The following is a 24,557-nucleotide window of genomic DNA, read 5'->3' on the forward strand; positions in this document are numbered from 1 at the left end:
CAGATTAGATGATCGATAGATCTAGATATCTATATAGATCTAGGTGTCTAGACTAGATCTATAAATATTCATATTGATCTCATGTATGGTCTAGATCTAGATTGTAGATAAAATAGAGTGGATCTCATGACTGTCTATATTAGATCTATTGATTTTTTTTAAAACGTTAAATAAATCTAGACCTTAGTCTAACTTTAGTCTAGGTGTTGTAGATCTATATTATTCTAGATAGATCTATTATACAAGAGATCTAGATCTATATATAAGTTCGGTTTTTTAAAAATTCGCATTCGAAATTTTAAATACCCAGATTTAAGTATTTATATACCCATATTGGTAGGTCCGAGTTAATCATTTATTAGATCTATTAAAACATGTCTATATAAAAGATTATTATTTTAAAAATATATTATTATATAAAAGATATAGTTATGAATATTTACTTTAAAAAATTAAACAAATGAATTTTTCACTTTTGCCAATTAACACTCTGGCTAGCAAAAAGGATGACTCCTCAATACTGTGAAAAGACGATAACTGCATGAGTTGGTTTGGAATTGTATTTTGTAAGACTAATTTTCAAAACATATCCTTCATGAGAGAGAACGAAAAAAGGTTGTCAAAAAAAAAAAAGCTGGCTGGACTACGCAAATAATGGACCGGCGTCTCTCTCTTGATATCTTGTTAAGAACATTGGTGACCGGGAAAAGTGGATGGTTTGGTTGCGCGGGACAAATGATAATAATGACATGTACATAAAAAATAATTCCAGATTTTGTGTAAAATACCCAAATGAGGAAGTACTGGAAACACCTATTTTAACGAAGTGGCATTAAAAAAAAATCTTTTGTGACGATCCATTATTCAGGGAAATTGTATCTATTTTATCAGATAGTCAGAAAATGGATAAAGTTTGTACAGATCTAATAAAATATAGTGTGGGGAAGTTTTACTCTCAATGAAGGTCAATCCAAGTGGCTCTCGGAGTAAATTTCTTCTTTGGCATCCTCATCGATTTTTCAAATCGGTATGGTGCGCGAAAAAAGATGCGCGACGGCACTCTGATCATAAAATCTCGAAGCTGGTGTTCCATTAGTATAGTTCCATGGTCTAACTAATGTAGCTACTAGGTCATTATACTTAGCATAATTGCGGGAAATCCCGACATTGTTTCTTTTCCCTGCTGTTAAGCACCGCGCCGCATCAAACACGCTGAACCAAAATGTCTTCCAAACAATGAAAATACTTTTAACCGTGTGACATCTAGATCTATTGTGTACCATCAAAGAAGCGAATAACATGAAAGACATTCAGATTAGAACATTTAGTGTGAACCCTCAAAACCTTTGGTAACACCTTCTAAGACTAATCTATTCTTATGAAATTAATTTGTCTTTGTTCTAGAGTCTAGATCTCGATTTAATCAAGTCTAGATAGTAGATCAAGAATTAGAATATTTGAATATATTAATAATAATAATAATAATAATATTGTATAGTTAGAATCATAATTAATAGAACTAATATTACTAACATTAATTCTAAATTAATATTAATAATAATATTGATGATTCTGATTTAGATTTAGCTACAAACTGTTATAAACTTTTTTTTTAGAGATACAATTGTCAAGTGAAATGTCCTTTTTAAGGCATCACTCCGATAATCTTATCCTATCTTATAAATTACAGAAGTTCCTTCAAAGAGTAGATAATTACGTCCTATAAGTATGTTAATGTAATCATTCATGTTAATTAAAGACTTGATTTGATTTTCCTGGCTAACTCAGGCAACCCGTTCCATGCTCTAATAGCATTAAGGAAGAAGGAGCTCTTGTTTATTTAGAATATACTGACACTACGTATGGTCTCATTCTGCAATCCATTCTTATAAAATCGTATCTTATAAATTCCAGACGGTACTAGGTTTTGTTCCTCATCTACACATAACACTTATTTTTTTAGAGATGCGATTCAATCGGCAAAAACTTAAAAAACAAACAAAAGCAAAACAAGACAAGGTGTGAGCCGGATTGTATACACAATATATGGGCTGGATTGTATAAGTAATATGTAGACCAGATTGTATAAGTAATATGTGGGCCAGATTGTATAAGTAATATGTGGGCCAGATTGTATAAGTAATATGTGGGCCAGATTGTATACGCAATATGTGGGCCAGATTGTATGACCAATATGTGGGCCAGATTGTATAAGTAATATGTGGGCCAGCTTGTATAAGATTTTTGATTTGTTGATTTGAGGCACATCGGCACAATTTAGGCCATGTCGTGCCTGCAGTCCCCCAAGGACCACTTTCTCTCTAAACAACAAGGGCCAGACTCCACACAGTCATATAATTAAAATCAAGGTCTATTCACAGTTAAAATAGTAAAGGTAGTAAAAATTTTAAATATTTGGTAAAAATCTTATGTAAATAGTGCATGTTCACAAATTCAGAAATCAGATCTTCGTAGATAGCCCCACTTCCCGAATAAAGCCCAGTACCTTCCCAGGGTCGACATTATTAAATAGTGTTTTTAGATTAGTGGCTCTAAAATATTTCGCCCTGACATCCTGGTATCTGGGGCAATCAACGATGTTCCACGGTGAGGCGAGAGTCACAGTACTCACAAAGTGGGGGCTCCTCTCTCTTCAGTACAAAAGAGTGCGTGATGTAGGTGTGGCCAATCCTAAGTCTGGACATGGTTGTGCTACCACGCCTTGTCAGACCCTTAGATGTGGGCCGCCACCTGACATCCGCCACAATCTGCCTGAGTTTACTGTGAGTCTCAGCCTCCCATCGGTTCTGCCACTCTCGATAGGTGGCAGAGGCAATACTTTGTCTCAGGTCCGAGTAGGGAATTTGGGTTCCTGACACCGCATGATTTAGGGCTCTCTTTGCTTCTCTTTCTGCGGCTTCGTTTCCCTCAATGCCAACATGGGAGGGGACCCAGATGAAGGTGACATCCCTACGGTCGGCTGTTATTAGGTCCAACAGCTTCAGGCTCTTATGTACCAATGGGATGTCAGTCTTCATCCGCCCCAAAGCTTGCAATGCAGATTTGGAGTCGGAGCAGATTATAAATTTACTCCTTTCTGATGCTTTTACGGCCATAAGTGCAAGCAATATTGCGTGCAATTCGGCCGTAAAGATGGAGCAGCCATCGGGGAGTCTACGGGAGATTGTTTTGTTCCGAAAGGAGCAGGCACACGCGACCTTTCCCTCCATTTTGGATCCGTCTGTGTAGATGGTGCCACAATCTCCGTAGCTCTCCTGCAGTTCCCTAAAGTGGACTTGTAGTATGCTTGGGTCTGTATTTTCTTTTTTGAAATTAAGGAGGGATAAATTTAATTTGGGTTTATTCATTAGCCAAGGAGGATTCTGAGGGGTTTCTATTTTAGAGATTTGGTCAATGGGTGGGGTTAAATTTTGGATGGGTTCTCTCATTCGAAGGCCCAACGGCTGTATGACGTTAGGCCTTCGATTGTATAATTCTACCTCTGTGGGGTTAAATATGGAGTCAAAAGCAGGGTTCGTGGGGTTGGATTTTAGCTTGACTATATACTGCATTGCAAGCTTTTTCATTCTTATATCCATGGGGAGTTCTCCAGCCTCCACATGGAGACTTGGGATAGGTGATGTACGAAACGCGCCGAGACAGAGACGTAGGGCAGCATTTTGTATTGGTTCCAGTATTTTTAGGTACGACTTCCTTGCTGCTCCATATATTATGGATCCGTAGTCTAGCTTGGATCGAATTAGACTCCGATAGAGCAGCAGCAAGGTATCTCTGTCAGCTCCCCAGTCCGTATGGCTGAGTACTCTTAGTATGTTTAATGACTTTTGGCATTTCTTCTTAAGTTCCTTAATGTGGGGGAGAAAATTAAATTTGGAATCTAAGGTGAGGCCTAAAAATTTTGTAGTTTTCACGACAGGGATCTTCTTTTTGTGTATAAATAGTTCAGGGTCTAGGTGGAGTCCCCTTAGATTACAAAAATGCATACTAACTGTTTTGGAGTCTGAGAATTTGAAACCATTATAGTTTGCCCAACCCTGAATTTTGTTTAAACATAACTGTAATTTCCTTTCTAAGGTGTTCATGTTTTTCCCATAAGTAAGAATGACAAAGTCATCGACATACAAAGAGCACTCTATGCCAGGGGACAGCGCATTTATGATGCTATTTATTTTAATGTTGAACAGGGTGACTGACAGAATGCTGCCCGGGGTACACCCATTTCCTGGTCATGAGTGTCAGAAACGGAGTTGCCCACTCGGACCTGAAATTTTCGATCTTTCAGGAATTCCTCCACAAAACGGGGGAGGTGTCCCTTAAGCCCCATAAGCGCCAGGTCACGTAGAATGCCATGTTTCCAGGTTGTGTCATAGGCCTTTTCTATATCGAAGAATACAGCTACTAGATGTTCTCTTCTGAGTAATGCATTTCTAATATAAGCTTCCAGCCTTACCAGGTGGTCAGTTGTTGTCCGCCCCTGCCGGAATCCGCACTGGTAGTTTGAGATCACTTTATTCCTTTCCAGGTACCAGACCAGCCTACTGTTAATCATTCTTTCCATGGTTTTGCAGATGCAGCTTGTTAGTGCTATTGGTCGATAGTTAGCTGGGTCAGAGCCGTCTCTTCCCGGTTTAGGTATCGGTATAACTGTGGCTTTCCTCCAGCTATTTGGGAAAGCGCCTGTTTGCCACACACAGTTATAGACCCCTAGCAGGACTGCCAATGAGGGTTCGGGAAGGTGCTTGAGGAACTGGTAATGGATTTCGTCTTCTCCAGGCGCTGTGTCATGTGACTTGTCCAGCGATTCCCTCAGTTCCTCAAGCGAGAACGGTTTGTTGTAGTCTTCATTGTTCTCTGACCTGAAATCAATGGGGTGTCTTTCCTCCCTGGTTTTGACTTTTTGGAACTCTGGCGTGTAGTGTGCAGTGGATGATTTTTCTGCTATTGAGGATGCAAGGCAGTCAGCTATTTCTCTGGGGGACGTGACAGTTCGTCCTTGGTTTTTCAAATGCCCTATTGCATTTGATTCTTTCCCTTTGATTCGCCTTACTGCCTTCCAAACCGCTCTAGCAGAAGTTTTGGCATCCAGACTGCCGACAAAACTTCTCCAGGAATTCCTTTTGGCTGACCGTATGGTTTGTCTAGCCTTTGCTCTAGCTATCCTGAATAGCTTTAGGTTTTCCTGGGAAGGATTCTTTATAAATGCAGCCAGTCGTTTTTTCCTATCACCAATAGCACTTTTGCAAGCTGTATCAAACCATGGTTTGCTAGGCCGTTTTGGATTTGCAGAGGTTAGGGGTACAACTTTCCTGGCTATACTTAGTAGCTTGCTAGCAAAGGTATCAGCTGGGTTCTGTTCATGGAGGATATTTTCTGTGATATCCTCAGAGCATCTTTTTTGGAATTGTTCCCAATCGGCCTTATTCAGTTTCCACCGCTGAGGTCGTCCCAATGAAGGGAGATTGTTAGTAATGATGATTGGGAAGTGATCACTTCCCCGTAGATCATTGCTAACTGACCATTTAAAATCGTCCAGAAGTCCGGGGACGCATACGGTGAGGTCAATGCATGTGAATGATCCAGTTCCTGGGTGCAAGTAGGTCGGTGATGCATCATTAAGTATGCATAAATCATGTTGGAGGAAGATATCCTCCAGCATACGACCTCTTGTGTCGGTATTGTTGGATCCCCACATGGTGTTATGGGCATTGAAATCCCCAAGGATAAAATAAGGCCGGGGGAGTTGTTTCAATAGGTCCTCCATGTCTGTTCGGTTTAATGGAGCGCCTGGTGGTAGATACAGGCTGCAGCAAGTGATAACCTTGTGAAGGGTTATCCTAGCTGCTACGGCCTGTAGTGTGGTCTGTAGTTCTACCCTCTCATGGGGGATGCTATCCTTCACAAGGATACAGACTCCACCTGATGCTCTCTCTGCATCCTCAACATTCTTGGTGTAAGCACGGTAGCTTCGGAAGCTGATGCAATCTTTCAGAAATGTTTCCTGTAAGCAGACAGCTACAGGAGTCTCAGAGTCCATCAGTAGCTGCATTTCCTCGTAATTGGCCTTGAGGCCTCTACAATTCCACTGTACAATTCTGGAATCCATGGCTTATTCTAGATGACCTACTTGGAGCTATTTGGCCTTGGGAGGCCCCCGGAGGGGTTTCCCTTTATTCCAGTGACCTTGGTATTTTTATTCTTGGGTTTGGATGGAGAGGAGGACAACCCCCTTTTGGGGGAAGTCTTTCTCTCTGGAGAGGGGAGATCCCTCTGGTTAGAGCAGAGGTTATTTCCTCCTCTCTCACCTCGGGCATCCTCTCCGCTTTGATTTCTCCCCTTAGGGAGTTGGTCAACCTCTAACTCGGTAGAGGTTGGGGTGTCTGGCTGGGTTCTCTGAGGAGAACCTGTGTCAGACATGATGTCTCCGGGTTCTCCCGGAGTATTGGTTTTGACATGCTGCTCAGTCTCCATGCTCTCATCAGCGAGCACAGAGAACCTGTTCTTTAGCATGACAACAGGGCTTTCTTGTTTCTTCAGAGGTGTGTTCTTTGGCGGTGTTTTCTTCTGAGTTGGTGGAGGAGGAGGGGGTGGTGGGGTCAATGTGTCCGTCTGTGTGGCTAGGGATCTTCCTTTCTTAGCAACAGCCTGGGCGTAGGTCTTTGTCAAGCCGAATTGGCCCTTGGGTAGGGCCAGTACAGCCGATTTCGCCTGGCTAAAGGTACATCCGTTTCTTGCCTTGTACTCCTGCACAGCAACCTCCTGTTTCCACACAGGGCAGTCCTTGGAGTAGGCTGAGTGGCCAGCTTGACAGTTTGGGCATTTGAACTGGGCTGTGCAGCCCTTGTCCTCATGACCATCTCCAGCACATCTGGCACACACAGTGTTCCTCTTGCAGACTGCCGCGCCGTGTCCATAACCCTGGCACTTGAAGCACCTCATGGGGTTAGGTATGTAGGGCCTCACTGGAACTCGTAGGTATCCTGCCTTCATATACTCTGGCGGTGTCCTAGTTCCGAATGTGAGGATAATAGTGGCGGTTTTGACCTCCTCACCCTCCCTGCGCCTGGTAATGCGCCGGGCATGGGTGACTCCTTCAATGCCCTCCACTATTTCCCTCTCGGAACATTCCAGTAGGTCCCTAGAGCTGATTACACCTCTGCTGGTGTTCAGACTCTTGTGTGGCATGACTTCCACTTGGAGATCACAGAGTCTTCTGCATCTTAAAAGCCCATCAGAGTGTGTCTTGCTGTCTACTTCTACAAGGAGTTCCATTGTTTTGTGTAGCTTAGACACACTCTTGGGCTCTCCCACTACTGACTTAGTCCCTTATAGATAATAAAAGGGCTCAACTTGGTCAGGCTTTTTCCCTCCTCTGTGCATCTAACCACCAGAAATGATGGCCAGGTGGCACAGCTTTTTGGGACCTCCTCATTTTTATCGTCAATTCGTCGTTTCTTGCCCAGACATAGGTCTGGGGCAAGTAGTTTTGTGTGTGTTTTTTTGTCCATATATATTTTGGTTAATTCGGCACCTGTGCTCCCCACCCGCCATCGAGTCCAACAAGGGGACGGGCCATTCGGATGTCCAGAATGAGCCCGCCAGGGCTACACAGGTGCTATACTCAGTCAGCTGCTACATCGGACATGTGTCCGATACAGCAGCTCCCTGATTGACCCTCCAGCCACCGCCCTCCAGCATAGGTCGACGACCTAAGCTGGTAGCTCGGCATGACCAGCCGGTTGACCCAGAGCGGGCCATCTGGGTCTCAGGTCTAGGGGAACTTGGAGCCAAAGTATTGTGTTGTTGTGGTTTATCCTCAGATAGCCACCACTCAAACACCAGGATCTCTTTATCCCCCCTTATCCGTCGCAGTCCACGGCAAACGGACTGGTCTAGGACGTAGTGAGAATTTAAAGTTAAGGAGACAGTGTGATGATCAATGAAGACAGACTTAGGAAAAGAGGAGGCAGACACAATGATAGAAAAGAAGTAGGGCACTTTTGAGCTCCAAAAGTGCTAAGGAAAGAGGAGCGCAGTTTAACGTCATGTCTCGGGACGAGCTTGTATAAGTAATATGTGGGCCAACTTGTATAAGCAACATGTGGGCCGATTCCGGTATATATCTGCCTCTGGCTTTTATTGTGATAAATTGCCGCTGAAGAAGTATCAAGAATAATGCATAATGTAGACTCTAATTAAATGTAAAAAAAAAATTACTTTGAACTTTCTTATATCGTCATTTACCATCTTAAAACATCCAGGTCTGTAGAAAGAGGTTGGGGACTAATAAAGATTCGACGTCTGCTCATTTTTACACACAACCACACATACACATGCACACATACACACACAAACATATTTTGAGGTCGAGAATATACGGTTGAAATTGTTTTGTATTCTACCATTCGCGACTATTTTGGTCACTCATTGTTACTCGCTCATGGTCTTCATCAGAGTGTTGTCCGAGATTGCGATCCTTGATGACGTCATTAAAGAGAGTAGTCCAACTGTGTGGAACAACAATGTCAAAACCTGGATAGATGCACCGCTTTGGAGAGGTCTAGGAAGCTAAGGTGAGAATGGCCTTGTTTAGCGACCGTCACCCATCCATTTATCCTGCGCTCTTTCATACGGCCCATGTAAATACAGTCCATTTATCTATATTACATGCACATACCGGTACAGCCCATGTAAATACAGTCCATTTATCTACATTCCATGCATATACCGGTACAGCCCATGTAAATACAGCCCATTTATCTACATTACATGCATATACAGCCCATGTAAATACAGCCCATTTATCTACATTACATGCATATACAGCCCATGTAAATACAGCCCATTTATCTACATTACATGCATATACAGCCCATGTAAATACAGCCCATTTATCTACATTCCATGCAAATACAGCCCATGTAAATACAGTCCATTTATCTACATTCCATGGACATACAGCCCATGTAAATACAGTCCATTTATCTACATTCCATGGACATACAGCCCATGTAAATACAGTCCATTTATCTACATTCCATGGACATACAGCCCATGTAAATACAGTCCATTTATCTACATTCCATGCACATACAGCCCATGTAACTACAGTCCATTTATCTACATTCCATGCACATACAGCCCATGTAACTACAGTCCATTTATCTACATTCCATGCACATACAGCCCATGTAAATACAGTCCATTTATCTACATTCCATGCAACAAGTTAGGCTTTGATCTAACACGTTTTGGTAACGATGCAAGTATTATTCAACTTTATAGTTCTTTGGTTGGCTGCAGTTCGACACCTTCAGATGAGTAATTTAATCCCAGCGAATTAAGTCTGTGTAGTAGAAGGTAGGCCTGTACCGGGTATTTCACATTTCGATAAACACCGTAAACAATTTCTGGAGTACTTAACTAGATGAATAACTTTCTGAAATTGTTTCCACAATAGTTAAAATATTATAAGAAAGAATTTACGAACGAGTTGGAATAACGCCTAGACACTTGGAATATAACCTAGACCTTTTTTTTGGAATGTGGCCGTTAAGTTGACGTCTCTCTTTAACTATGGGGTGGGGGGAGGGGGCTTTTCCTTATTTGCTAATAGATGGGCGCGCAGGCGTTCAGTAGTTTATTTTTCAGTAAACAAGGAAATGGATTTTCTTTGTAGTTATACATCTGTAGTTGAATATTAACCAAGTAGATATGATAATATTAGAAATTTTTGTATTAATTTACGATAAGTCAAGTAAGAGACTATTTAGAATAAAATCATTTTAAGATTCTTTTTGTGTCTTTACAGATAGTACTAGAAGATGGTGGAGATAAACTAACAAGACAACGTTGGGGAACAAGATAAGACACTTGCGAAGACAGTCTTCCATGGCGATGAGTATTCTCTCCGTCAAGAACGAAACGAGCCAACAAAATAGCCAACATTTCGATCAAAAGTGCTGGTCGAAAGGAAAATGTCACCTTAAAGTCAAGCAGACGACGCCTGGGTACCCGGTGTTCGTTCGCAGTGAGACCAGCGTCCTCTCTACCAAAGGGTACGTCAGCGACGTCGGCTACCTCTCTTCCTCGGATACGGTGCTCAGCGATATCGCTCGCGAGCGTTGCTCTGCGGTTGTCAAGTCCGTTGTAAAGCGAGCGACTTGCCGAGACCCCCGCGACGACCCCAAGTGCGGACCAGTTCTCAGGAAATCAGCCAAAGCAGAACTTCTCCGAAGAATTGAGGGTAGTCAACACAGCTCCTCGTTTCCGCAAAAGCAAGCAGCGTCGCAGAGGTTTCCTTGCAATGTTACAGCAGAGCACAGGTTGTACACGGACACCAAAAGCATACGTATCATTAACAAGAGATCTGTGTCGTCATCCAAATTAAAAGACAAAAGTGAGTACCGCTTCTCATCAGATCGATATGTCCAAAAGCAATCGAGAAACTCTGAAAGCGTCAATAGACCATGCAAAACAAGCTTCCTTGTATTGGAACCGGAGATCCGAAAATGCCGACAAAAATATCCAGATTCCAAAACGGAAAGACGTTATTCTGGGTATAAAGACATCAAGGAGATGAAGGCTACTGCAGCTCACAAGTCTAGATCTCCCGGCAAGAGAAGAAACCTGAAAATAATAATTCCTTGTCGATCTCACTCGGCCATCTCTATCATCATCTCCAACGAAAACAAAAACGAAAGCCATCACGGAGATCAGCCAGCCAAGAGCGCAGCGGACTCTCAGCAACGACGGGGCTCGCCGAGAAGGTCTCCTCAGAACGACAAACCTCTCGAGGTGAAAGGGAATGAGCCGGCAAAAGGTGGTCAGGCTGCGGGAGGGCCACGCCACCCGGCGCCTTTAACTGACAAGTGCAAAGAAGAGCGCTCTGCGCCCAAGCCCAAGAGTCAAGCGAAGAACAGCAAACAAGCAGTGTGGCAGAGAGATAACAGGCCAGCTTCCTCCATGATAGCGAAAAAAGCAGTTTTAAAATGTATAGCTGAGAATCCAACGGTAGAGGAGTCATCACAGCCAAACCCAAATAAATCGCCTGAAGGGAATAAGCCAGCGCAAAAGAACAAGGGTTCAATGAAACCAATAGATGCGCCTGCTGGGTGCAAGCATATCTCCTCAACGTCTCCGACAGAAGTGCAAGGACTCAACTCTAGCGACACTAACAAAAAAACGCACACACATTCTCCCAATTTTGACGCTAAGACCTCTAACAAACAGCGTCACACAGATAGTCGGCTAGCAGACGAGCGAAACCATGACACATTCAAGGGTTCTATAAAAATGACCTTTCACGCCAGGTCCCACTCCTTAGCCAATGACTCTGAGAGAATAAATCAAGATAAAAATTCACTCCCTTTACAGCCCTGCCAAGGTGCTAAAAATAAACACAGCTCATTTGGAGAAGAGGGTAAAACAAGGGAACACAACTCGTTAATAAATCAAAAACATTACGCAAGCCCAATCAATAGAGGCAAGTCTGTTAGAACGAATCAGGAAAAAGACCAAGCCGTATCAGATATAAAAACAGGACGAGGCAAAATTCTTCCAGGCCCAGCAGCTCCTCTGGCTAAAGGCAATGTCACGTCTCCCAATAATCCAAATGCAGGAGTTGTTGATGTTCGTTTGCTCACAGGCTTCATGGTGGCGGCGTACACAGATCCGTTGTCGGAGGCTCATAAAAGGGACACTACCACTTTGCCCATAGCTGCAGAACAAGACGCTACGGAGGGCGTCAGCGATGATCAATCTCTTCCCAAGAAGATGAAACATGGAAAGGAAGGCTTGGGCAAAGTAAAGGCCGCTAATAAAACCACAGGGCAGGACCAAACATACTGCAATAAAGACGGTCAATGCTTACAACAAGCAGCTGATACTGCCGATGTAGAGTCTAAAATAGGCCTCCAGCCTATTTTACCATCGTTATGTATGAACCACAGTAGTGTTACTTCGAGTGATGCCGGTGAAAGTCCAATGGTAGGGGATAAGCTAGTAGCAGACGATATTCTGAAACCAGCACCAATGGAATGCGAATCTTCTAATATGTTGCCGATGGAGTATCCCCCTACTTCTCCCAACAAGATGGTCCAGCCCGTGTTACAAGACCCCATAGAAGATAACAGCTCGAAGCCAGAAACTCAAGAGAACCTCGCAATAACCACTAAAAACATTTTAAGCAAGTCCAAAAGAAGCCCTGAAAAAGGAATTGACACAGCATTGACTGATGACACAGATGCGGCTACCATCTCGGACATCAGTGGCAGTGTAGATGATAAATTAAAGAGCGAGTTAAATGACATTGTACAATCAGTGCTACAGTTCCTACAAGAAGAAAAAAAGGACCCCGACTCTTGTGCTCCTGTGTTTAGCAAGTTCCCGCCTTCTGAAATGGAGTACCGAGCTTTGGGTGCTGAAAGCACTATCTCCCCCGATCTACAGCGAAGCACGCCAAGTCCAGTCTCCTCTGAGGTATCTGAAACAACAAAGGCTCGAAACTACTCTTTAGTTAAAGCACATCACAGCGCCCCAAGCACGCATGGCTCCCATTCATTAAAAACGCAGCATACCACGTTGAATAAGCCCAGTGAAGAAATCGTCAGCAACACCCAAACGACATTGCATTCGCCCGAAAAACTAAAACATCCTATAGAAATACAGATGTCGGATGTGCAAAGATGTTTAAGACCCAGGTCAAAGGCTCACGATTCACTGCAAAATGAGTTGCAAGAAAGTTCTGACAAAGCTCTGGATGTGCAAAGAGGTTTAACGCCCAGGTCAGGGGCTCGCGCTTCTCTGCTAAATGAGTTGAAAGAAGGTTCAGGTAAAGTTCTGGATTTGCAAAGAGGTTTAACGCCCAGGTCAGGGGCTCGCTCTTCTCTGCAAAATGAGTTGAAAGAAAGTTCAGGTAAAGTTCTGGATGTGCAAAAATGTTTAACGCCTAGGTTGGGGGCTCGCGCTTCTCTGCAAAATGAGTTGCAAGAAAGTTCTGACAAAGCTCTAGATGTGCAAAGATGTAGGACGCCCAGATCAAGTGCTTTCACTTCAATGCAAAATGAATTGAAAGAAAGTTCTGACAAAGTTCTGACAAAACATGCACCGGTATCCCAAACCAAGAAAACTCATATCACTGGAAATGGAATTTCAACTTTAGAAATCTTACCAGCTAAAATATCCAAAAATTCATTCAACCAACTTGACAGTCCGATGCCGAGAGACCATGAAAGAAATGCTACTGAAAACAGTGTCAAAAGGCCATCGAACTCGACAAGTGAGGAAAGTTCAGATTCTTCTTCAGGGCTAAACAAAATTATACATACTCAAAGCAATAAGAAGCCTACCGCCTTGGACATTGCAACAAAGGATACACTAATGCCGCAATGCTCAGATGTCAACAAAAATGACGACATTTTGCAAGATAAAGAGCAAAAAACTCATTTCGTTTTGCCGTATAATCGGCTCAAAGAGAGAAAAGCTCGAATCAGTAGCCAAGGAAATGAAATATACATGACCGGCTCAGACACATCCATTGTGCAATCCAAGAGAATGCTCCCGGCTTCTTCCGTGCATCGTCTTTTACCCGAAAGATTCCTCCTTGACACTTCCCACAACGAGCTGGACATCAATAGAGAAAAAGAAAAAATTTCTTGTCGATGTGCAGCAATCCATAGTATCCTAACAGACTTAAAGCACCATATTTTACTAGATCGTATTAGTCAATTCCAGTACGGCTCCTCCGCCACGTATTCTTCACCAGCCAATCTGGCTGCTGATGTGAGGCCGCCGTTTGAGCTCTATGCCTCGTCACGTTCACCTTTGAGTACATCGGACACTATGAATAGTAAACAGAATCATCTACTCAGCCCCTACAAAACTCCGGAAAAGGCCCATGGGTCCGGCTCGGGGACTGAAAACGAAGGCACTTCCGTTGCGGATAGTGTAAACCTTATAGCGTCTATCATAAAGAAGAATGGCATAGATCCGCGTGATGTTTTAAGGGCATTGGGATTCAAGGATGACCAAATAAAGATTGCTAACGATGACGATGACACTAAAAAAGTGAAAGGCGACCAACGCTCCTTCATAGAGAGCTACTGTCGTCAGTTGATACAGGAGTGGCGCCAGCGCGACGTCAAAGGAAGTACAAGAGAAAGTGGAAGTGAGAATATGCTCTTGGCTAACGACAGCGTCAATCAAAAGTCGCACATAGTAGCACAACTCCCGTCTCCGCCGAAATACAAATCAAAGAAAAGTAAAAAAGAAGAACCAAAATCTTTAAGCACTGATCACGAGCCGGAGTCTAAGGCGACCAATAAAGAAAAGTTTAGCAAATTGGACTTATCAAGGTCCAAAAAAAGGCCAATCACTGACGGGACATCCTACGATGTCGAGGAAAGAGGCAACCAGGCAGATGATGACATTGGGGAATGTGAAGACTTAAATGATGTCAGATTGAACTCCCTGTTAACCAAATTTCGTGGCATGACCACCCGGGACCTCCTAGAATTTGCATTGAGTCACAGGAATAAGGACATCATCAATAAGCTTATTGTTCGAGAAGTTTACGAGAGAGCAACACGGAAGCAGGAAGACAACGCAGGGAATCCTCAGCTGCGAGAGGGGGCTTTACAATTGTTTTCTCTGCTAAGTGGGCGCTTCATCAATAGCAAGTCGGAATCTTTGAAAAGTATACTCTGCCCAGCGGAGAAATCAAAAAGCACATCCTTGGCCATGCAGTCAAGCAAAAACGAATCTTCTTTTAACGAAACAATAAAGACATGGATAGATGTCAGCAAAGGTTCTTCTCCTGACCAGTACAGCATTATGAAAGCGGAGTTCAAAGAACGCGTAAAAGAAAACCAGCGCATCATCAATCAGTGGTCATTCTCTTCTTTTCGGGAAATGAAAGCAGAACAAAACTTTCCCAGGCCTGAATCTTCAAAATTTAGGCTAAGTACTTTGAATACGTTGTGGGCTAAAGAACTTAGCCCTAAAAGAAACGACAGCACTCAGACCGAAAGCAGTGCAACTTCAGGAGAGAAAATGTCTGAATTGAAGAAGAATTGTACTAAAAAGCCAGTTCCACTTTCCAGCAGCCCGCCCAAGTTTAACTTATTAAAGGAACCTAAGCCTTCAGGACGAGAAAGTTTCAAACCATTTGTAGCTACGGATAATGCACTACGCGAACTAAACAGTGGGCCAGCCGCAAAATTCACCTACCCCTTTGTTAAAAAGTCGGGCACAAAAAACGTCAATACTGAAGGCGTGGCTGTATGCTACCTCCGAGCTAGTGCAGTGGATCGTTCCAGAGAAGTTAAAATCCGTGATTCGAGGCTGGAGAGACAATCATTGAAAGGAGATTCAAGCCCTAATGTAAACTTCAGAAGAGACTCGTTGGATCACAGTTCTCCAAGCGAGAGAAGCACAGACAGTTCCGAACGAAGTTTTTCTAGTCACAGAAACCAGAGCCTCTTAAAATACGGTGTTGACCACACGACATATTACTCTGAATCATGTGAAATTCACTCGCTTAAAAGAATATCAAGGCCGAAGATTTGGGATGAGAGTAAGGCTTCCTTGGTAAAAAAATCGAAGCCAAAAGAGAACGTTTGTAGAACCACCCCTAACGCCAATGTTCTCTACTCAAACTCTAATACACTTATGACATGCCTGCAAAGTCCGGTAAAGACTAACCCGCTTCCAACGATTCCTGAAAAACTCGACGCGCAGACCTTGACCTCACCGAACGCCAACTCTATTTGGAGAGTTCCTAAGAAGGACTGTGAGCCGGGTCAAGATAAAACTAAAACTAATGTTGGCGCGTTTGGCAACGCAGATGTTTTTGACAGTTTAAAGACAGATAAATCTGTCGGCTTGCTAGTCAGCGACGCTACAGCTTCTCACAGCGAGGAAGAAGCTGATACGTCCAACAAAGTCAAGGATGGGAAGACCAATCGAGTGCGATGCATCGACGAAAGTGTGACTACAGAGAGTACAGCTCAAGAAAGTGTGTCTACAAGAGCTACAATAGCGCAAGCTCGCTCGGCGAAACCAATTGCGAATGATCCAAACAAGAAAGACCAGAATCTAAAACAGAGCTCTGTTCGTTCAAACGGGAAAGGCAGCGTAGCGAATAAGCCGAAAAAAGAGGAAGAGGAGAGGCTGCAAAGAGACAAACACACACAGCTCCACGCGGATATGATTCCAACAATGAAAATATCGAGAGAGATTCAAAAAAAGAAAATGCTTTACGAAAATAAGGAGCCAAAGAGATTGACATGTGACAAAGAAAATATGACTCGAATTCCACATTCTGTGAATAAAGAATCCATTCTAAACATTCCAGTGGCTGAGCTGCTCGAAAAGAAGCGTCCCAGACTCAGCCCACCTATAAAGGACAAAGAAGTGTCCGCACAGGGCGAAATGATGAAAGTGGATAACGAAGCACATCTCCAGCAAACAGGACTATTCGAAGCACGTCTCCAGCAAACAGGAATATTCGAAGCACATCTCCAGCAAACAGGACTATTCGAAGCACATCTCCAGCAAACAGGACTATTCGCGAAGGCTGAAATGTCGTTAAAGAAAGAGAAATCTGAAGAGCCTTTAACACCAATCTCTAATGGTGAATTATCACACAATACTCAAGGCGTAGTTTTAAAAGACTCTGACACACAGCATGAACACGAAGATTGCCATCATAGCACGACTTTAGTTGATCCTTGTTCTGGCCAGTCGTCTTTGGCTAGTGATAAAATACATGAAACGGTGTCACCTGATGACACGAAAAATGTGACACCATTAAAAACTGATAAAGACCATACCGAGGACAAAGACACACGTAAGCTTGACAAAATGAGCGGTGAAAATGACGCTTCCCAGACGAATCCTGACTATGTTATCAAGGACACTGCCGACATAATCGATTCGGATTCCCTCCCTAGCAGTGAAGATAAAGTAAGTTACAAATCAAACTTGCCTTTAAACAATGACCTCCCAGTCATAATAGAAGGACAGCATTCTCAAGTCTCTGCTGCAGACAACCATGAGCTACCAGCAGTTGTAGGCGTCAGCACAACATCCGACCCGACAAAATGTATTAAATTTGATCTTTCCTTTGATAACTTGGATTCTGCGTCAGAACACAGTCAATCGGATCAGGAAAACGCACTGAGTGTGAACAAGCCTGTAATCCCTGAATCGAATCCAACGATTGACACTATTCAGAAAGATAACCGAGAGAAAGTAATCGAACATTCTGAGAAAGGTGTGACCAGGCTGAACGAAGTAATCTCTGTAAATATGAAGACTCACAGTGTGTCCTTCATTGCTAAGAACATTCAAGAGATATGCGTTCACAAACAGCCGTGTGTAGATGAGCTTGTTTTCGTAAATGCCTCTGATGGTGAAAGAAAAGAACCAGCAAATGAGCAAGCTCCTGAACGTTCTTCGCAAGAGAAAGCTGAGGGGTACAATGTTGAAAAGGACACAAGCATCAAAGAATGCTCAGAACTAGAGCGCGGTGCAAACAAACCTTCTCTCGGTGAAGACGCCAGACTAGAAGCGTACTTTTTAGGTGATAACAATATTCACACTATGTATAACGATCGATTTGTGAACGTTGGAATCAGAGACCCCTTTGTGCTGGAGAACAAAGACAAAATTGAGGACGCCTTTGTACTGGAGAACAGAGGCGAAATCGAGGGTGCGTTAGCGCTGGAGAACAAAGACAAATTTATGAACGCGTTAGCGCTGGAGAACAAAGACAAATTTATGAACGCGTTAGCGCTGGAGAACAAAGACAAAATTATGAACGCGTTAGCGCTGGAGAACAAAGACAAAATTGTGGACGCCTTAGCGCTGGAGAACACGGACAAAATTGAGGACGCCTTTGAGCTGGAGAAAAAAGACAAAATCGAGGACGCCTTTGCGCTGGAGAATAAAGACAAAATCGAAGACGCCTCTGAGCTTAAGAAAAAAGACAAAATCGAGGGCGCCTTTGCGCTGGAAAACACAGAAAAAATTGAGGACGCCTTTGAGCTGGAGAAAAAAGACAAAATCGAGGACGCCTTTACTCTGGATAATAAAGACAAAATCGAGGACGCCTCTGGGCTTGAGAAAAAAGATAAAATCGGAGACGCCTTTGAGCTGGAAAACACAGAAAAAATTGAGGACGCCTTTGAGCTGGAGAAAAAAGATCAAATCGGAAACGCCTTTGCAAGGGAGAACACAGACGAAATCAAGGTCGACTTTGTTCTGGAAAACAAAGACCAAATCGAGGACGCTATTGCACTGGAGAATCAATACAAAATTGAGGACGCCTTTCAGATGGAGAACAAAGACAGAATCGGAGACGCCTTTGCGCTGGAGAATACAGACAAAATTAAAGACGCCTTTGTGATGGAGAACAAAGTCGGAATAAGAGATACTTTTGCGCTGGAGAACCAATATGAAATCGAGGACGCCATTGCGCTGGAGAACAAACGCAGAATCAGAGATGCCTTTGCGCTGGAGAACAAGGAGATTCCTAAAATTATTGTTGAAAATACAGATGAGTTCCTTCGTAAGACCTTATCTCCGACAGGAATGGATTCGGGTCAAATTATACCATTGTCTTTAGCAGAAAGAAATGAAATCCTCAACCAACTGTCTCCACAGCTAGACTCTAAAGAAGCAGACAATTTGCTGACAGTCAATACGAGAAACAACATTCAAAAAGCAAAATCTTCTGAGCATTGCAGCTCTTATTGTGAATTTATATCAGAAGAAGACCCCTCGCGACCTTTTGGGCGACGTTCCCCTACAGTTAAAGAAAGATCACGTTACGTTCCATTGAATAGACATCCATTTGCTCAGCACCAACCTTTGGGAGACTCTGATGAGCAGAATGGACGTGGTCTACAGGGTCGAAAGGGTAGTGCGTCGATGCCAGTGACTTGTTCTAGCTATGAAGACAGTTATTACTTACTCAGCCCTCATAAACCGTCTTTTCCAAGCAGTCAAAATGCTACATTAAAAACTGCTAGATGGGAAAATCCATTTCAAGTGCCCCATTACCCAGATGAAGGTACAGAAATGGAAAATATTATGTCTACATCAGAAAACTCAGCCTTTAACCCAACAAAAAGTTTCGAGACCCGAGCTATAAGTTCGTGTCCAATAAATTTCAAGCCTCTTCATAATACAGAAACATTGATTACGATTGAAGAAATACCAGGAGACGAGCCCGTGAACCAAGCTGCCTGTAGTAAATGGGTAGGTGATACCATTATTACCCAGAAACCAGATGAAAGTAAAGTTCCTCTCTGCAGTGTTTTCCACGAGACAAGACAGTCCATGCACACCAATATACAATGTCCTTTTACACATTCTGACCATTATATTGACCAGTGTAACCTGACGCTTTCATACAGTCAGCTCTCTAGGCGTGCCTACTTACAAACTCCTGAGCAAGCCAGTGTCGTGACCAACACTTCAACGAGTCTTGTGGGAAACACAACGGCGCCTTCTCCGTTGATGAGCCAGGGAGATGTATTCGCCCGAACCGATTTGGCCAAAGCGGTAGACCAACCGTTAATAGGATCACATCGCGACATAGGTGCCGAGGCAAACACTTACCAGGCGTGTGGCGAAGACACGGCGAGCGAGGTGTCTTCCTCCGTGGGTAGCACTTCGGCTACCCAAAGTCGTGAGTGGCTTCTCAATGACGGCTTTAAACGTAGTTACAAGGGCGCTCTTCTTCCAACCCCGAATCTAGTTGACAAAGCCAAGTGTGTACATTATGTCAACCCGATCGTACATAAGAGCTCCGTAGACCAAACGCGCAACTTTGCGCAGCAAGTGGATATATTTAACGCCAGTGGACAACAGGTGCAGAGAGTCCAGCCTATTAATGTTCACAGCTACCGTATTGTGGACAGTAAAAGCCAGAGAAGCGAGCACTGTCGTATGCACGCTGTGGATCCAGTCAGCATACAGAGAAACCAAACGAGAGCTGTGGTCGCAAATAGCAGCATCGCGGAGGCCTTCCGATTTCCTCCCCATGAAAACATGGACCACACAAACGCTATTCACGATGCTGGCTTAAAAAATAGTCGCGTCAGTGCGGTTGACTACGCGTGCTTACCGATGAGCCATTTCAACGGACCGTACTCATTAAGCGAACATCGCAGCCTAGGGCAAGTGTATTATACAGCTGACCAGCATAGCAATCTATCAACCCCTGTCAACTCTGGTCATTTTTGCAAAGGCGAAGCGAATGTTGCAAATGTGAATCATTACAACCACCAAGTAAATATGTTTAATCCCAATTTCATACGAAACACAGTCACAGACGGTAGAGGGGCAATATTAGCAGACGATCGATGGGCAATTAACGTTTTGGGCAAGCGTAATGTAAAATTAAGTCCAGGTGAAATGAAGCAAGGCAATCCTATTATCACCCACCAATTAGCAACCAGTTCACATAATGAGGCAGACAGAATCGCACCAAAAATTCCTAGTAATTGCTTGAAAGATTACAGTGTGCACGACGGTAGAACAAACCAGTTCTATCCGGACAGCAGGCCGACCGTTAAACATGTCGCAACCCAAAGCGCGAACTTCCATCTTTCTGATCAAACTGGGTCAGAAAGTGTTCAATACAACGTAGGCAATCAAATCAATGCAACTAACGCTTATGCGAAGCAGGTAAACTCAGCCGAGATGAAAACAATACAGACATGCCGGGAGAACTCAAGCGTTGAATCTAATTCAACTTGTGTAATTCACATTGGTTCCTCAGACAAAATAGAAGAACTCCCGAACCAAGACGTTTACACAGGCTTATTTCCTTTACCGACCGATTCCGTCAACAAGGGAGAAGAACCGAGACCAAGTGTTTGTGAACCTAAGGATAGCGACCAGTTATTTCTCAATGAAACTCTGCAGACGAACACGGACTATTTACATACCAATCAAAGCAAAATAAATGATCCATGGAACGAGCATTGTTTTAAAATTAGCTCTTCGGATACAAAAGTTCAGCTTCAGTTTAACCAAGTTGACACCGCAGACACGCACAGCCATCAAACGAGAGAGTCAAAATGTATTGAAGCACTTTGTCGTCTGGTGAAGCCGACGACTTTAGTTACGTCAGCAAGCCAAGATATGCAACGAGAAATTTTTGATCCAGCGATGAGTTTAGATAACGCGCGTATTGTCAAGTCTGCGGATTCAATTGCGAAATCCCAAACTAACGACAAAAAGTGCCATGATCCAAAAATGGTCGAAAAGGGAAACGATATCAGCACAGAGTGTAGCCAGATTAAAAGTGTAGATCCCCTAATCTTAAATGATAGCCCAGTTAAAGATACCACATTAGATCAACACAACCAAAGCCTCGGATTGAACCAGCAGGAATTATTGAAATTCGTCAAAGAATATTTTCAAACAAATCCGCTTTCGCCCGAGTCAAACTCTGTAAGTCCTGTGTGTTTGGTCATTCTACCGCAGAGCATGAACGCTACTAGTGGACCAAATGCTGTGGCGATTTCGAGTCCCTTGGAGAAGCAGAGTCAGGGTTTTGTTGAGGAGGAGTCCACTAGTAGTCCTAGTTCAGCAAGCAGCTCGGTTAACCAAGGTACTGGGCAACCCTCTAACTCCAATACTCTTCATCCCCTCGGCGAAACAGATCAGATGAAGTCACGGTGCGTATCTCCCAGTGACAAAAATGACCATACATCAGCGTCTCTAAGTGTGGAGGATGACAGTCCCAGCAGTAACAAACGAGATTCCGAGCGTAGTTTTTTCGCTTCAAAAAGAAGCAGTGCCAAGATCCTCAATACAAATGATATTAATAACAAATCAGAAGCCGCGTTAGAAAGTCAAATAAAACCGAATGCTCAGACAAGAAGTGGTTCTTTAATTCCCAGTCAAGAAAAGGCAAGTCTGGAAACTACGGTGAACGCTGCAGAAAAAATTGCAATGTATTACGCTTCGACATTTAGCACCAAGGAATCGGATAAAACACATCTTCCTGATTCTCTACATGTGGAGGCATTACAAAAATACAATGATATAAAGGATAACAAAAATATTACCACTGACGTAAGCGTCAATACGCCTCCATTAACTCAAAATAGTGAATCACATGACATTTCCAGGCATACCCCCGTGTCTCTCCCTTGGTCGCCTTCTTTGTCTAGTCAAACTACATCAGAAGCTTCTAGCTTAGACAAGTCGCAAACGTTGCCCAACATTGACCAGTTCAAACCTAGATCTACCCAACAATCCTCCATCACAACTAGAGTAAGGACTCCTTCTTTGTCAGAGCAAGTCGTATCTCCAAAGAAATGTGTTTGTGACCCAAGCGACTCTGTCCAAAAAGATGATGAAAGCGCTGCACCAGAGTCATCCAATAAAACGGGATGTGATTCCAACATTCAAGACAATGAGCCTACTTATTATTCGACTTCAAGTGGGAAAGAGATCGAGATACACGCCCAGTTGGTCAGAAAAGCTATAGAAGAATGGAAACAAGGTGCTCCAAAACAATGTCAGGAAAAGCCGCAAGGATCTAGCATAGGAAAAATAAACATTAAGGACTTTGTTAATTTAATTGAACATCATCCTAGCCGTTCTGCTGGCTCGCAAAAGCACGAAAAGTCGCCTACCAAATTGTGCCATGTAAATGACGTTTCGCCATCACATGCTCAAACTAGAAAGACAACTATCAGTACCGGGAGAGGCCAGGTGAAAGCAGACATAGAAAGAGTGAGATCACAAGAGCATTCTCCCATCTCGTCATCACGTGACAGCGCGTCCCCGAACAAGGTCTCTGATCTTGTTAAAATGTTTCTGGGCAACAAGAGTCCTAAAAACGTACACGGGGAATGTGAAGAGGACGATTTGAAGCCTAAACCAAGAAAAGATTTTCCTCTCACGGTTACTGATAGAAGCCCTGGGATTGCTTATCTGAAAGCCATAAAGAACCAACTTAACTGCCAGATTTCCTCACCACAAAGAGAACACGCTTTGAGCCCCTCCCGAAAAGAGAATCAGGTCAAAGTTGAAAGAGAAAGTCCATCATTCAATGTGGTGAGCAATGATGCTTCTGAAACCAGAGAACATCTGGCCAGATTTTCAAAGCACACTTTAAGCAGCAGTCAGAGGGAATTCCGCTCGCCAAACGAAACGCTGGCTAAGTCGATTCGGGCAGCCAAACTGGACTCGCAGACCATTTCTTTTTCTGAGAGTTTGTCCATCAAGCCTAAGCCAGTGTCTCCTAGACCCAAGTCCTTGCCTGCCTTCGTTTTAAGCGACAATGTCGAAATCTTTGAGAACATGTATAACTCTGATACAATCGCTCTGGACAATGACAAAGGTTTACCACATGAGCTGGGGGATAACTCTGACAGCACAAGCATTGAACCACAACTGGCTACGAAATCAGAAATAGCCAATCAAAACGAACCATCTAGAACAGTTAGGTGCCTAATTACGAAGTCCCCGTTAAAACCAAAGAAGCTTGTAGAAGAAACCCAGCCAAAACACAGTTCATCAACACGAAGAGATTCTAAATATAGCAGTCCGGAGAACGACCGCCATGTTTCAAATCCTAGCGACGCCAATCTTCCATTTGTGCTAAACGAACGTGAGTTTAAGCAGAGGAGCAACACTGCAGTCAGCGAGTCAGACGACTATAGCAAAGCATCTCCGGAGTGGCTGGAGCAGAGGGGGCTGAATGGTGCAGCCAACAAGGAAGAAGGTAACTTGTACAACAGCTGCGTGTACCTGCCATGCGCCAACATCGCTTCTGTGCAGGGCGTGTCCGATTCGAGTTCCGACCTGACCATCAAGTCCACCTGCACCTTGAATGGGGAGTACTCCTCATCCGCCGATGAAATGGAATCTGCGGAGTTAGCGCTAGAGAACAGACCAGGCAGCTCATCCGTGTCTGAATCTTTCCACTCGTGTAATTCCGTGATTCAGTGACACTGCAGACACACGATCTTTTTTTTTATTCCTTTTTTTCCCTTCAACGAAAGGAATTAAATGTTTCTCTCCATCTTTGTCCATCGACAAACTAAAAGAATGTTAGCTTATTAAATATCTCGTGACTCAGTTACATAATAATTGTTTTTATGTATGCATATGTGTGTGTATGTATGTATGTATGTATGTATGTGTGTGTGTGAGTAATTAGTCTTCATTACATTCATGAAGGGAGCACCCTTTGTCTTATATTCCACTCGTACAATTTATTACCAGAAGGATGTTAAATTCTCTATGTTACTTTTCAAGAATCGCCTGAAGCCAGCTCCAACAAATTTCTCTTATTCCACATGCGACAAACTTTCTAGCATGGATGTTGTGTTCATCTAAAACGCATAGTTCATCCGTTCAATATTTGTGTTTAAATCGGGGAGTTTTCAAGCCTATCTGCAAACTCTCCAAATGTATATATAATTTATGTAAAAGTATGTCATCCCAAATTAAAGAAACTGCTTGAAAATAAAAGCCCATACATGGTCACGTCATCCAATAAATAT

At 43.3% G+C, this 24,557-nt stretch overlaps 1 protein-coding gene across 1 annotated transcript; it reads left to right on the forward strand.

The window, feature by feature from the left end:
- Positions 1-1,214: 1,214 nt before the first annotated feature.
- LOC106062485 (uncharacterized) lies at positions 1,215-24,129 on the forward strand. Its single transcript, XM_013220752.2, has 3 exons — positions 1,215-1,349; positions 8,473-8,591; positions 9,830-24,129. The coding sequence occupies exon 3, from the start codon at positions 9,910-9,912 to the stop codon at positions 23,998-24,000; it is 14,091 nt and encodes a 4,696-aa protein (XP_013076206.2). The 5' UTR covers positions 1,215-1,349; positions 8,473-8,591; positions 9,830-9,909; the 3' UTR covers positions 24,001-24,129.
- Positions 24,130-24,557: the final 428 nt, after the last annotated feature.

Source organism: Biomphalaria glabrata, chromosome 12, assembly GCF_947242115.1.
Source record: "Biomphalaria glabrata chromosome 12, xgBioGlab47.1, whole genome shotgun sequence".
Lineage (NCBI taxonomy): Eukaryota > Metazoa > Mollusca > Gastropoda > Planorbidae > Biomphalaria > Biomphalaria glabrata.